The sequence below is a fragment of the Nerophis lumbriciformis genome, linkage group LG25 (assembly GCF_033978685.3).
Source record: "Nerophis lumbriciformis linkage group LG25, RoL_Nlum_v2.1, whole genome shotgun sequence".
Lineage (NCBI taxonomy): Eukaryota > Metazoa > Chordata > Actinopteri > Syngnathiformes > Syngnathidae > Nerophis > Nerophis lumbriciformis.
The window spans coordinates 40,817,729-40,834,023 of record NC_084572.2 but is presented as its reverse complement, the minus strand read 5'-3'; the positions used below and the strand labels follow the sequence as shown (position 1 = coordinate 40,834,023).

The 16,295-nt window shown below is 42.5% G+C and overlaps 1 protein-coding gene across 1 annotated transcript in view; it reads left to right on the top strand.

The window, feature by feature from the left end:
• The first annotated feature begins 492 nt into the window (after positions 1-492).
• Positions 493-16,295, top strand: part of LOC133622068 (G-protein coupled receptor 83-like) — a 35,153-nt gene continuing 19,350 nt past the window's right edge. Inside the window, exon 1 of the mRNA XM_061984614.1 lies at positions 493-771. Coding sequence (XP_061840598.1) covers positions 532-771 — 240 coding nt within the window. The 5' untranslated portion in view covers positions 493-531. The remainder of the gene's footprint in view (positions 772-16,295) is intronic.

Here is a 16,295-nt window from a genome sequence, read left to right as displayed (position 1 = left end):
TTTTTCTCCAACATTTGTGGCACTGGCGTGGCGCCCCCTGATGGACGGCGCCCTTAGCATTTGCCTATACGGCCTATGCCACGGGCCGGCCCTGCCTGGGGGCAAAGCCCCCCCTGTCCTTAAAAGCTAGTGGCGCCCCTGATGTACGCGTGTTGAGTGTTGCCGTGCGGTCGTGCAGGTGTACCTAATGTTGTGGCCGCGAACACCGGGCGGGTGCGCGCGCGGCTGCAGTGTGCGGAGCAGCGAGCGGCGGCGGGCTGGCCGAGTCAAGAAGACGTCTCACGGTCACAACTTGTTGCCTCCGCTCCAAGAAAGACGCACCCGGAGGAGTCCGAAAAGAGCAGGAAAGTCGCCGCCATGACTTTGGCGTGCTTGTGCGCGCTTCTCTCGCTGGTGGCCGCCGCCAGCCTCCGCCAGGCCAACGACACCGAGTCACTGGCGGCCGACGGCGGACTGCGGGCGTCCGCGGGCAACAGCTCCTCGGGCAGGTCGGCCAACCGGACGTGGCTGCTGCTGGACTTCGACGAGGGCATGTTGGAGGACTGGCGCTCCCTGGCCAGCGGCGACGGGCGGCGCGGCGAGAGGGCGAGCGTGAAGGCGCTGCTGGTGGCCGCCTACTCCGTCATCATCGTCATCTCGCTCTTCGGGAACACGCTGGTGTGTCACGTCATCGTCAAGAACAAGCGCACGCAGTCGGCCACCAGCGTGTTCATCATGAACCTGGCCGTGGCCGACGTCTTCATCACGGTGCTCAACACGCCCTTCACCCTGGTAAGTGCGCCCGCGCTCGGCACAACTTTGACGGACTTCTCGCTGGCTCACAGAACCTTTTTTAAAGCACTTTTTTTATTCCTCCAAGTTCCTAATAATTCACATATCGCAACTTTATTAACCTTTAAAGTAGAGATGTCCATTACCGGCCGATAAATGCTTTAAAATGTAATATCGGAAATTAGCGGTATCGTTTTTTTTTATTATGGCATACTTGCCAACCTTGAGACCTCCGATTTCGGGAGGTGGGGGGTGGGGGCGTGGTCGGGGTGGGGGTGGGTCGGGGCGGGGCGTGGTTGGGGGCGTGGTTAAGATATACTTGACTTTCAGTGAATTCTAGCTATATATATATATATATATATATATATATACAGGTAAAAGCCAGTAAATTAGAATATTTTGAAAAACTTGATTTATTTCAGTAATTGCATTCAAAAGGTGTAACTTGTACATTATATTTATTCATTGCACACAGACTGATGCATTCAAATGTTTATTTCATGTAATTTTGATGATTTGAAGTGGCAACAAATGAAAATCCAAAATTCCGTGTGTCACAAAATTAGAATATTACTTAAGGCTAATACAAAAAAAGGGATTTTTAGAAATGTTGGCCAACTGAAAAGTATGAAAATGAAAAATATGAGCATGTACAATACTCAATACTTGGTTGGAGCTCCTTTTACCTCAATTACTGCGTTAATGCGGCGTGGCATGGAGTCGATGAGTTTCTGGCACTGCTCAGGTGTTATGAGAGCCCAGGTTGCTCTGATAGTGGCCTTCAACTCTTCTGCGTTTTTGGGTCTGGCATTCTGCATCTTCCTTTTCACAATACCCCACAGATTTTCTATGGGGCTAAGGTCAGGGGAGTTGGCGGGCCAATTTAGAACAGAAATACCATGGTCCGTAAACCAGGCACGGGTAGATTTTGCGCTGTGTGCAGGCGCCAAGTCCTGTTGGAACTTGAAATCTCCATCTCCATAGAGCAGGTCAGCAGCAGGAAGCATGAAGTGCTCTAAAACTTGCTGGTAGACGGCTGCGTTGACCCTGGATCTCAGGAAACAGAGTGGACCGACACCAGCAGATGACATGGCACCCCAAACCATCACTGATGGTGGAAACTTTACACTAGACTTCAGGCAACGTGGATCCTGTGCCTCTCCTGTCTTCCTCCAGACTCTGGGACCTCGATTTCCAAAGGAAATGCAAAATTTGCATGGTTGGGTGATGGTTTGGGGTGCCATGTCATCTGCTGGTGTCGGTCCACTCTGTTTCCTGAGATCCAGGGTCAACGCAGCCGTCTACCAGCAAGTTTTAGAGCACTTCATGCTTCCTGCTGCTGACCTGCTCTATGGAGATGGAGATTTCAAGTTCCAACAGGACTTGGCGCCTGCACACAGCGCAAAATCTACCCGTGCCTGGTTTACGGACCATGGTATTTCTGTTCTAAATTGGCCCGCCAACTCCCCTGACCTTAGCCCCATAGAAAATCTGTGGGGTATTGTGAAAAGGAAGATGCAGAATGCCAGACCCAAAAACGCAGAAGAGTTGAAGGCCACTATAAGAGCAACCTGGGCTCTCATAACACCTGAGCAGTGCCAGAAACTCATCGACTCCATGCCACGCCGCATTAACGCAGCAATTGAGGCAAAAGGAGCTCCAACCAAGTATTGAGTATTGTACATGCTCATATTTTTCATTTTCATACTTTTCAGTTGGCCAACATTTCTAAAAATCCCTTTTTTGTATTAGCCTTAAGTAATATTCTAATTTTGTGACACACGGAATTTTGGATTTTCATTTGTTGCCACTTCAAATCATCAAAATTAAATGAAATAAACATTTGAATGCATCAGTCTGTGTGCAATGAATAAATATAATGTACAAGTTACACCTTTTGAATGCAATTACTGAAATAAATCAAGTTTTTCAAAATATTCTAATTTACTGGCTTTTACCTGTATGTCCCGGGAGGTTCTCGGGAGAGGCGTTGAATTTCGGGAGTCTCCCGGAAAATCCGGGAGGGTTGGCAAGTATGTATTATCGGTATCGTTTTTTGTTTTTTTGTGTGTTTTTTTTTATTAAATCAACATAAAAAACACAAGATACACTTACAATTAGTGCACCAACCCAAAAGACCTTTCTCCCCCATTCACACTCATTCACACAAAAGGGTTGTTTCTTTCTGTTATTAATATTGTGGTTCCTACATTATATATCAATATATATCAATACAGTCTGCAAGGGATACAGTCCGTAACAGGGGCGTCACTAGCTTTTAAGGACAGGGGGGGCTTAGCCCCCAGGAGATGCACAGTAGAGATGCGCGGATAGGCAATTATTTCATCCGCAACCGCATCAGAAAGTCGTCAACCATCCGCCATCCACCCGTTCTAACATTTGATCAGAACCGCACCCGCCCGTTGTTATATATCTAATATAGACGATGCAAGGCATTAGTGAGGTTATAAAGCTTTTGCCTGTTAAAGAAAGGAGACTGATCCAATGCAGCACAGACATTCGCGTGCCACGCTGTCACGACCCAGACGCACACCAGTGCGCAATCATATGGGAGCCGCGCTGAGCGCACCTCCAAGCGCGTCTCGCTGCCGGCGACGGCCGGGTATATGGGCCCGACGCTCCAGCTCCATCCATTTTCAGGGCTAGTTGATTCAGCAGGTGGGTTGTTACACACTCCTTAGCAGGTTCCGACTTCCATGGCCACCGTCCTGCTGTCTATATCAACCAGGGTGAGCCCCACCCCTTTCGTGAGCGCACTGCGCGCGGAGTGACCCCTGTTACGCGCACCTCTAATGCACAGGATGCGAGCGGACGTAGGGCACGAGCACAAAACTTAACAAACGGCTAACAAAGACTTAGAAATGATTCATTGTTATTATTATTATTTCAGTCGGTTTATTTTCAATCTGTGTTCAGTACAACAACAAACATGGGTTTGCACAGTGACATTTTGTTTACAGCATCAACAAGAAACAATTACTTGCATGATGATGATTATTATTATCTACTGATGATAGTCATATGTGAATGAGCTCAGCTCCTGTTCTCCTCCATGTGTAAAGTGAGAAACACAGCTGATGCTCCAGAAGGAAGTAACCCCAAAGATAGCAAATGGTAAAAAAAGAGTGCACATTTAACTTTATAAATAATCAGGACCTTAATGATGCATTTCAGGCTAACTAAGTAGCAGCATTGTTTTAGAGCGGGAATGTGAACTTTTTTGTCAAACACAGACCTGGTGTAAAGTGGAGCTAATACATTTGACTACAAGCAGTGATGAATACTTACTTTCTTGAAATAGTTTCTTATGTCCATTTTGCATCCGTTTACGTTCTTGTTCTGCAGTGCTGTGTGCTAATGTGCTTCGTACACCTGCAGGACCGCAAGCAAGGTCGCGGAGAAAATGCGGACTGGATTTTGAGTGATGTGGGCATTTTCTATAAGAACAAGTCCAAGGACCGCAAGCAAGGTCGCATAGGAAATGCGGACTGGATTTTGAGTGATGTGGGCATTTTCTATAAGAACAAGTCCAAGGACCGCAAGCAAGGTCGCGGAGAAAATGCGGACTGGATTTTGAGTGATGTGGGCATTTTCTATAAGAACAAGTCCAAGGACCGCAAGCAAGGTCGCATAGAAAATGCGGACTGGATTTTGAGGGATGTGGGCATTTTCTATAAGAACAAGTCCAAGGACCGCAAGCAAGGTCGCATAGAAAATGCGGACTGGATTTTGAGTGATGTGGGCATTTTCTATAAGAACAAGTCCAAGGACCGCAAGCAAGGTCGCATAGGAAATGCGGACTGGATTTTGAGTGATGTGGGCATTTTCTATAAGAACAAGTCCAAGGACCGCAAGCAAGGTCGCATAGAAAATGCGGACTGGATTTTGAGTGATGTGGGCATTTTCTATAAGAACAAGTCCAAGGACCGCAAGCAAGGTCGCATAGGAAATGCGGACTGGATTTTGAGTGATGTGGGCATTTTCTATAAGAACAAGTCCAAGGACCGCAAGCAAGGTCGCATAGGAAATGCGGACTGGATTTTGAGTGATGTGGGCATTTTCTATAAGAACAAGTCCAAGGACCGCAAGCAAGGTCGCATAGAAAATGCGGACTGGATTTTGAGTGATGTGGGCATTTTCTATAAGAACAAGTCCAAGGACCGCAAGCAAGGTCGCATAGAAAATGCGGACTGGATTTTGAGTGATGTGGGCATTTTCTATATGAACAAGTGGAATGGATTGGATACCGACACACTAAAGGGGCTCTCTACCTTACGCTATGAAGTGAGGCGAAACTGAGTGAATAATGACAGGTTCTATGATTATTTATTTCAACTCATATTCGGGCCACTTTATTAATGTCGGCATGTATTTGTAAAAAAAAATATATATATATATAATTTCTATATATATAACACCAAATTATTTAGGGGGGCTTAAGAATATTTTAGGGGGGCTTGAGCCCCCCTAAAATGCTCCACTAATAGTACTAACCTTTAACACTTAATTTTACTCATTTTCATTCATTACTAGTTTCTATGTAACTGTTTTTATATTGTTTTACTCTCTTTTTTATTCAAGAAAATGTTTTTAATTTATTTATCTTATTTTATTTATTTTTTATTTTTTTAAAAAGGACCTTATCTTCACCATACCTGGTTGTGCAAATTAGGCATAATAATGTGTTAATTCCACAACTGTATTTATCAGTATCGGTTGATATCGGTATCGGTAATTAAAGAGTTGGACAATATCGGAATATTGGCAAAAAGCCATTATCGGACATCCCTACTTTAAAGGGGACTTATTTATAGGGGTGTCTAGAAAAAATAATATAATAAGAAAGAGAATTTCCCGCTATATGTGAATTGAAAAAAACATTACCTCTTAAAGGGGAACATTATCACATTTTCAGAATGGTTAAAACCATTAAAAATCAGTTCCCAGTGGCTTATTATATTTTTCGAAGTTTTTTCCAAAATTTTACCCATCACGCAATATCCCTAAAAAAAAGCTTCAAAGTGCCTGATTTTAACCACCCGTCCATTTTCCTGTGACGTCACATAGTGAAGCCAACACAAACAAACATGGCGGAAAGAACAGCAAGCTATAGCGACATTAGCTCGGATTCAGACTCGGATTTCAGCGGCTTAAGCGATTCAACAGATTACGCATGTATTGAAACGGATGGTTGTAGTGTGGAGGCAGGTAGCGAAAACCAAATTGAAGAAGAATTGTCTTCAGATTGTCTGTTTAGTGTCTTAAACCATCAGGAATGTGAAATACAACGCCCACTGGTTTCTTATCAGTGGTGCGAGGGGGAGATGGGGGGTTTTCTTTGAGTGAGAAGAAGTTGTTTTTTCCCTTCGAATGCCAGATCAACTAGAGCAGCCGATATGAATGTATTAATTAAGTTGATCTCCTGATATTTCAGTAAAACTTGAAAATATTCCAACTCTGTCTTGATGGTCCTTCTTACTCGGCATATATGTCATCGAAAGAACTTGGGATTGACCAGTAAATTAGATTCCCTGGGAGGAAGAGCTGGTCCGACGCAACACTAACCAGCGATGTCATTAAATATTCTTACGTGTTTGACAACTCTGACGGGTTGGATGTAACGTGGCACGCTACTTTGGACGCAGACAGGTAGTACTGCAGTAGCTTTGTACTTGTGCGAGCAGCGGCCACACATGCGTACACCACTGCTTCTACTGCGGGGGAATAATGAACATTCCATAAAGTGAAAATAATCAACAATAATAATAATGCCAGAATGTTCAGTTGCTTCATTAACTATCAGTAACAACTGTGTCAGGTTCAAACACTGAACTATATATTACACAAGACAAGAAGAAGGAATCAGGCAGAGACAGAGTTGAATTTTGCTCATGAGGAGAGACGTATTGGGCTGCACACTCAGTTACAGTTTCACCCTACGCTCTAAGGTACAGTCCTCCGTGCTCCTCTATTTATTCGGGAGGTCCCTAGTTAACATCACTGAGGCTGCTTCTGAAGGGAGGGGTAATGCAAGCAGCCCCAGTTAGACACAATACATGATTATTCAGAATGGAAAATGTGCTGACACTCGTGATTTCGCCCTGTCTCTGTTTTGTCTGCGTCGAGGTACTCGATGTCCGTCCTTGGCTGTGAGCAGGCAGAGTCTGGAAACAAACTGCTGACACGAGACAACGCACAAAGCAAGATTACAAATTGTGTTGTTGCACAGATAGAAAAGTACAACTTCAGCACAATTGATAATAACTATAGCAACGGCCTTTAAGCATACGACTTGTGTGATAACTTAAGCATAATTATTCTAACAACTGCTGTCAACAATCTCCTTCCGATCGGCAGACTAGCAATGCTGAGCTAAAACCGCCAATGAGCGCACCTCGGCTGACGTCGCGCTTCACTTGGCAACAGGCGCCACCTTTTAACACTCTTCTCTCATGAAACGTCTCTCGACTGCATACACCACATACAGGTAAAAGCCAGTAAATTAGAATATTTTGAAAAACTTGATTTATTTCAGTAATTGCATTCAAAAGGTGTAACTTGTACATTATATTTATTCATTGCACACAGACTGATGCATTCAAATGTTTATTTCATTTAATTTTGATGATTTGAAGTGGCAACAAATGAAAATCCAAAATTCCGTGTGTCACAAAATTAGAATATTACTTAAGGCTAATACAAAAAAGGGATTTTTAGAAATGTTGGCCAACTGAAAAGTATGAAAATGAAAAATATGAGCATGTACAATACTCAATACTTGGTTGGAGCTCCTTTTGCCTCAATTACTGCGTTAATGCGGCGTGGCATGGAGTCGATGAGTTTCTGGCACTGCTCAGGTGTTATGAGAGCCCAGGTTGCTCTGATAGTGGCCTTCAACTCTTCTGCGTTTTTGGGTCTGGCATTCTGCATCTTCCTTTTCACAATACCCCACAGATTTTCTATGGGGCTAAGGTCAGGGGAGTTGGCGGGCCAATTTAGAACAGAAATACCATGGTCCGTAAACCAGGCACGGGTAGATTTTGCGCTGTGTGCAGGTGCCAAGTCCTGTTGGAACTTGAAATCTCCATCTCCATAGAGCAGGTCAGCAGCAGGAAGCATGAAGTGCTCTAAAACTTGCTGGTAGACGGCTGCGTTGACCCTGGATCTCAGGAAACAGAGTGGATCGACACCAGCAGATGACATGGCACCCCAAACCATCACTGATGGTGGAAACTTTACACTAGACTTCAGGCAACGTGGATCCTGTGCCTCTCCTGTCTTCCTCCAGACTCTGGGACCTCGATTTCCAAAGGAAATGCAAAATTTGCATGGTTGGGTGATGGTTGGGTGATGGTTTCTAAACCATAGACAATGGTTAATTGAGGCAAAAGGAGCTCCAACCAAGTATTGAGTATTGTACATGCTCATATTTTTCATTTTCATACTTTTCAGTTGGCCAACATTTCTAAAAATCCCTTTTTTGTATTAGCCTTAAGTAATATTCTAATTTTGTGACACACGGAATTTTGGATTTTCATTTGTTGCCACTTCAAATCATCAAAATTAAATGAAATAAACATTTGAATGCATCAGTCTGTGTGCAATGAATAAATATAATGTACAAGTTACACCTTTTGAATGCAATTACTGAAATAAATCAAGTTTTTCAAAATATTCTAATTTACTGGCTTTTACCTGTATATGAACACTTTTTTAAAAAAGCAAATAATTAAATTGCTTATCCTATCAATTGTTTACATCGATTTAAAAATAATTCCATTAGGAATTCAATTACATTTTTGAGGAATGCATTTAGTCACTGTAATTAATTACTTTTTCCTAAACCCGAGCGTACCACTAATGTCTCAATGTGCTTATCACGGTGAGTGGTGAAGTGAAAACACTAGGCCAATCATAATTAAAAGTGATTCTGTTCAGAACTTTTACAGACAGAATTTCTAGGCGCAGTCAAGGCGTTGAGGGGATCTGGTTTGGTGGCTGCAGGATTAGGTCTCTGCTTTTCGCAGATGATGTGGTCCTGATGGCTTCATCTGGCCAGGATCTTCAGCTCTCACTGGATCGGTTCGCAGCCGAGTGTGAAGCGACTGGGATGAGAATCAGCACCTCCAAGTCCGAGTCCATGGTTCTCGCCCGGAAAAGGGTGGAGTGCCATCTCCGGGTTGGGGAAGAGACCCTGCCCCAAGTGGAGGAGTTCAAGTACCTCGAAGTCTTGTTTACGAGTGAGGGAAGAGGGGATGGTGAGATGGACAGGCGGATCGGTGCGGCGTCTTCAGTAATGCGGACGCTGTATCGATCCATTGTGGTGAAGAAGGAGCTGAGCCGGAAGGCAAAGCTCTCGATTTACCTCACCTATGGTCATGAGCTTTGGGTTATGACCGAAAGGACAAGATCACGGGTACAAGCGGCCTAAATGAGTTTCCTCCGCCGGGTGGTGGGTCTCTCCTTTGGAGATGAGCTCAAAGTAAAGCCGCTGCTCCTCCACATGGAGAGGAGCCAGATGAGGTGGTTCGGGCATCTGGTCAGGATGCCACCCGAACGCCTCCCTCGGGAGGTGTTTAGGGCACGTTCGACCGGTAGGAGGCCACGGGGAAGACCCAGGACACGTTGGGAAGACTATCTCTCCCAGCTGGCCTGGGAACGGCTCGGGATCCCCCGGGAGGAGCTGGACCAAGTGGCTGGGGGAGAGGGAAGTCTGGGCTTCCCTGCTTAGGCTGCTGCCCCCGCGACCCGACCTCGGATCAGCCAAATTATATATTTTTTAAATGTTTGGGTAGAAGTCAGTTTTCTTAGATAATAACTTTCATCAGACCTGTTTATTTATTTTAGGGAAGTATGTAATTAATCATAGAATTGGCACCCAATGTTTTTCTTTAAAAAAAAATATTGATTTTGAATTGAGTGCAGCTAAAAGATGTAACCTGTGCCTGAAAGAAACATTTTCATTATATACCACCCCAGCATGTCCACTTTAATCTAACACAGAAGCAAGGCGCTATTGTGCAACATGTAATGTACCCTATTTATTTACATGGAACAGCCACAGACACTTCAATCCAAATCAAATCAAATCAAATCAACTTTATTTATAGAGCACATTTAAAATTGACCACAGGGGTAGCCAAAGTGCTGTACAATGAGCAGGTTAAAAGATAAAACGAGTACCGAGCAAACACAACACAACACAAACAGAACACGATAAAAAATAAATAATTAAAATAGAATTAATAAAAACATAAAAACATAAAAACAGGATCACAGCAGGTGTATTATGGGGCGCCATTGCAGGATGGATATCACTCAGTGTTAAAAGCCATGGAATAAAAGTATGTTTTTAAGAGAGATTTAAAAACAGGAAGAGAGGAGGCTTGTCTAACACTCAGGGGTAGGTCGTTCCAGAGCTTGGGAGCAGCAACGGCGAAAGCTCTGTCACCTCTAAGCTTCAGCCTTGTGTCAGGGACCGTCAACAGCAGCTGATCGGCTGATCTTAAGGATCGGGTGGGGCAGTAAGGCTGAAGGAGGTCGGAGAGATAGGTTGGCGCGAGGTTGTTTAGACATTTAAAAACAAATAAAAGGAGTTTAAAATGTATTCGGTAACGCACAGGGAGCCAGTGAAGGGACGCTAAAATAGGGGTGATGTGCTCACGTCTGCGGGTCTGTGTTAGCAGACGAGCAGCAGAGTTCTGCACGAGCTGCAGGCGGGCGAGGGAGGCCTGGCTAATGCCAACAAACACAACAAGATCAGCCGATCAGCTGCTGTTGACGGTCCCTGACACAAGGCTGAAGCTTAGAGGTGACAGAGCTTTCGCCGTTGCTGCTCCCAAGCTCTGGAACGACCTACCCCTGAGTGTTAGACAAGCCTCCTCTCTTCCTGTTTTTAAATCTCTCTTAAAAACATACTTTTATTCCATGGCTTTTAACACTGAGTGATATCCATCCTGCAATGGCGCCCCATAATACACCTGCTGTGATCCTGTTTTTATGTTTTTATGTTTTTATTAATTCTATTTTAATTATTTATTTTTTATCGTGTTCTGTTTGTGTTGTGTTGTGTTTGCTCGGTACTCGTTTTATCTTTTAACCTGCTCATTGTACAGCACTTTGGCTACCCCTGTGGTCAATTTTAAATGTGCTTTATAAATAAAGTTGATTTGATTTGATTTGAACATACAGGGCATTACAATAATCAAGACGAGTCGAGATAAAAGCGTGGATTAATTTCTCAAGATCATGTCTTGATAGAAGCGGTTTCACTTTCGCTATTTGGCGTAATTGATAAAAGCTTTTTTGAACGACGCTGCTGATTTGTTTTTCGAATTTAAAATCCGAGTCAAACTTTACCCCCAGGTTTGTGACAGAGTCGCTGAGATACGGGGTCAGAGTGCCGAGGTCAACGTTGGGGGGAGGGAGAGCGACTTGGACCGAACAACATAACTTCTGTTTTGTCTTCATTTAGGCTCAGGAAGTTAGCTGAAAGCCAGACTTTGATGTCGTGCAGGCAGTCAATAAGACGTTGAACCGTGTTATTTTGTGCCATTGGAAAATAAATCTGGCAATCATCGGCATAAAAATGAAATGCAATACTGTACTTCCTAAAAATAGAACCAAGGGGGAGAAGGTAAAGCGCAAATAAAATTGGGGCAAGGATTGAGCCCTGGGGGACCCCATGTGGTAAAGGAGCTGTGGACGACATAAAACTGTCTACTTTTAGACAAAAACTCCTGTCGGTTAGGTACGACTAGGGCTGCAGCTAACGATTATTTTTCTATCGATTAATCTATAGATTATTTTTTTCGATTAATCGGTTAATCTATAGATTATTTTTTCGATTAATCTATGGATTATTTTTCTTTTTACCGATTTTTTTTTTATTTAAAATGAAGAGGAAAAAATAAATGTAGGCCAGTTTTTTCAAAAGGCATGGCTTTTATTTACAAAAAAAAAAGTATGGCCACTCAGTCAACATTGACAAAATATTCTGTAACAATGTAAACATTTAAAACTTTTAACATTTAACAAAATTAAAAGTAGCTTATTTGCTTTTTAATGTGCAAATATAAAAGTAAACATCCAGTGCAAATCTTAATATTCTGGAATAGTATAAGCATTTCAAAAGTAAAAGTATTGCTTATTTTGCTTTAAAATGTGCAAAAATAAAGATAAACATCCAATACAAAAAAGTGCAAAACGGAAATATTCTGTAACAAGTGTAAACATTTCAACAAAAGTAAAAGTATTGCTTATTTGCTAAAATGTGCAAAAATAAAGCTAAACATCCAATACAAAAACGTGTACAGTGTAAACATTTCAACAAAAGTAAAAGTATTGCTTATTTTGCTTAATAACACAACAATGATAGTATGATTAAAGTGAAAGTTAATTGTTGGTTTGTACATAGTATATGTAACTGTTAATGTTGTAAAAGGTATTTGCACAACTAATTAACGTTAGCGTTTGTGACACGTCTTGTGCCGTGGGGTTCTTTCAGGACCGACAGACTGAACGCCAGACGGCTTTGCCAGGTTTACAATCTTTTAATTTTACACAAAGTCTTTTCTCTTCCAACTCTTTTCTCTTTCTTTCCTCGCTTTTCAGCTCCTCTTCCTCGCTCGCTCGTCGTCCCCTGTCTCTTGCGGCGTCGCTCCCGGCGCGCCCCGCCTCGCCGCTCGCTCGCCGCCGCCGCCTCTCCACAGCGTTAAAGAGGAGCGCGTCTTTGTAAACACTGAACAGGCACGCCAAACGCGCCTCTCAGAGCAAACGGTGCTTTAGTTTATGAATTTACAACGCAGATACAAATGACACATTCATGTTTTTGTGTAATAATGACAACGTATACGCACGCGGACGATTGACTTGTTGATGGTGATGGCAAGAACGCTGTCGGGGGTTTTCTTTTCAAATGTTCGTTCATAGCCGTTGTGCTGCTATGATAGGCCATTTCCGCTCGACACAGTGTGCATACAACAACATTATTAGGCTGTTTATTGAAATACTCCGACACTTTTGACGACTTTTGGCGTGCTTTTTCCCCCTCGCTCGCATCGTCTGCTTTGCGCTCCGCCATGACAGTAGTGTGACGTAAATATGCGACGCGCCGACGCACAAAAACGGCGTCGACGTATTTACGTAACCGATGACGTCGACTACGTCGACGCGTCGTTTCAGCCTCAGGTACGACCGGAACCAGTTGAGGGCGGCCCCCTTAATGCCCACTCAGTTCTCAAGACGAGTGATTAAGGTGGCGTGGTCGACGGTGTGGAACGCAGCAGACAGATCTAAAAGCACCAGGACAACATATTTACCAGAATCAGTGGACAGGAGGATATCGTTAAAAACTTTTAGAAGCGCTGACTCTGTGCTGTGGAGGGCTTTAAAACCGGACTGGAACAGCTCAGTGATACCATTATCCTCTAAGAAGGGCAACAACTGACTGTAGACAACCTTCTCTAATATTTTGGAAATGTATGGAAGATTAGAGATAGGTCTGAAGTTAGAGAGGAGAGAGGGGTCGAGGCTGGGTTTTTTAAGTAGAGGTCGTACCACTGCATGTTTAAATCCAAATCCCCTGACAAGCAGGGAAACCTGTGAAACAGGCTTGTAGGGATGAAATAGCCTCTTGTGTTTTTTCCTGACCTCAAAAGGCCGCACAAGCCACAACCACATCCTCGGCTCAGATCCCACATCAGGGCAAGGAAAAACTCAACCCAGCAAGAGTCATCGTTGTGACAGCATTAATGTTGCAGCTGCTAAAGCAGTTATTATTATTATTATTATTATTAGCTTGTTGACAATGAGTCAGAACTTCGAATTTTATAAGGTAATGATCGGACATTACTTTAGTATAGTATAGTATAGTCATAACTTTGGAGGTGGTGACACCCCTGACAAGCACTAGATCTATCGTATTACCGTTGCGATGCGTGGGTTCATTTATTATTTGTGTAAGACCACAGCTATCAATTATAGTCTGGAGCGCCATGCACGGAGGGTCTGATGGGGTATTCATATGAATATTAAAGTCCCCCATTATAATTATATTGTCGGCGTGCGTCATTAGATCAGCGATAAACTGAGAATTCACTGATAAAGTCCAAATAGGGCTCTATCCCGGTATTGAGCACTGTATAATGGATAAACCACAAAACCACAAAAAAACAAAATATATATATATATTAAGTATTTTCTCTATACATGGATAGTATACATTCTATCCTTGTGTTGTGTTCTAATGCCTCCTACATCAACATCTAAAAGGTCAAAAAAATGTTTTATAGGTTTTTCTACATTTGGGTCGTACAGGATTAAGGCCCAAGCTGTTTGTTTACATGCTTTTTTTTATTTCTCTTTGCTATTTGGGTTCATTGGACACTAATTAGAATAAAAACCAAGAATCATCTTTTGATATGATGTACTTAAGTCCATAAGTACACACACGTGTACTTCATGTTTAGTGACATGCTAATTCTTATTTTTACACATTTTCCCCCCAAATTCCATTGTATGTTATACTCTTCTGACACCACCAGATGGCAGTATGAGTGTCCACATAAGTGGCCATAAGACCCCAATTCAGTAGAGTACACAATTTTGTTAATAAGAGCTAAAAGGTGCTGTCCACGCATGTGGCCACTTAGCCTTTAGAGGTTTAATTAAAGAACATGGAGCATACAGAAGAGTTAAATTAAAGTAAAGTACCAATGATAGTCACGCACACTAGGTGAGGCGAAATTATTCTCTGCATTTCACCAGGTATTGAGCACTGTATAATGGATAAACCACAAAACCACAAAAAAAACAAAATATATATATATATATATTAAGTATTTTCTCTATACATGGAGAGTATACATTCTATCCTTGTGTTGTGTTCTAATGCCTCCTACATCAACATCTAAAAGGTCAAAAAAATGTTTTATAGGTTTTTCTACATTTGGGTCGTACAGGATTAAGGCCCAAGCTGTTTGTTTACATGCTTTTTTTATTTCTCTTTGCTATTTGGGTTCATTGGACACTAATTAGAATAAAAACCAAGAATCATCTTTTGATATGATGTACTTAGTCCATAAGTACACACACGTGTACTTCATGTTTAGTGACATGCTAATTCTTATTTTTACACATTTTTTCCCCCAAATTCCATTGTATGTTATACTCTTCTGACACCACCAGATGGCAGTATGAGTGTCCACATAAGTGGCCATAAGACCCCAATTCAGTAGAGTACACAATTTTGTTAATAAGAGCTAAAAGGTGCTGTCCACGCATGTGGCCACTTAGCCTTTAGAGGTTTAATTAAAGAACATGGAGCATACAGAAGAGTTAAATTAAAGTAAAGTACCAATGATAGTCACACACACTAGGTGAGGCGAAATTATTCTCTGCATTTCACCCGGTATTGAGCACTGTATAATGGATAAACCACAAAACCACAAAAAAAAAAAAAATATATATATATATATTAAGTATTTTCTCTATACATGGATAGTATACATTCTATCCTTGTGTTGTGTTCTAATGCCTCCTACATCAACATCTAAAAGGTCAAAAAAAATTATATATATATATATATATATATATATATATATATATATATATATATATATATATATATATATAAGTTTTGACGGAGCAGAAACGTGTGAACTCGTTGGGAGTTTCCTCCTCTCCCAGCTCGCTAGCCTCAATCTGAACCTTGGTATTTACCGTGATGACGGACTGGCAGTGTGTCGCGCCTCGCCAAGGAGCAGCGAGAATACCAAGAAGTGCATATGCCAAATTTTCAAAGAGAACGGCCTACGGATCACGATTGAAGCCAACAAGCAAACCGTCAACTTCCTTGACGTCACTTTCAACCTGAGAAATAACAGCTACCAACCATTCACGAAACCCAACACAACACTCCAATACGTGCACCATGACAGCAACCACCCACCCACCACCACGAAAAGAATACCTACCGGAATCAATAAAAGGCTATCGATGCTGTCATCTAGTAAAGCTGAATTTGACCAAGCAACCCCCCCGTACCAAAAAGCCCTTGATGAAAGCGGATACAATTTCACCCTCACCTATGAACCCACGCCAGGAAACCAGCCAAAAAAGAACAGAAAACGAAACGACATCATCTGGTACAACCCCCCATACAGCAAAAACGTCTCAACTAACATTGGACACAAATTCCTCAATCTGATTGACAAACACTTTCCCAAAGACAACACCCTAAGAAAAGTATTCAACAAGAACAACATTAAATTGAGCTACAGCTGCATGAACAATATACGACAAATCATCTCAAACCACAACAAAACAATTGCAAATGAGCCGTCGGCCCCCAGACAGAGCGACTCCAAAACCAACAAAGACTGTAACTGTCGAAAGAAACCTGATTGCCCTCTCAACGGGGGGTGCTTACAAGCATCAGTTGTCTACCAATCTAAGGTAATACGCAAGGACATTAACACATCCGACACATATGTAGGATTAAC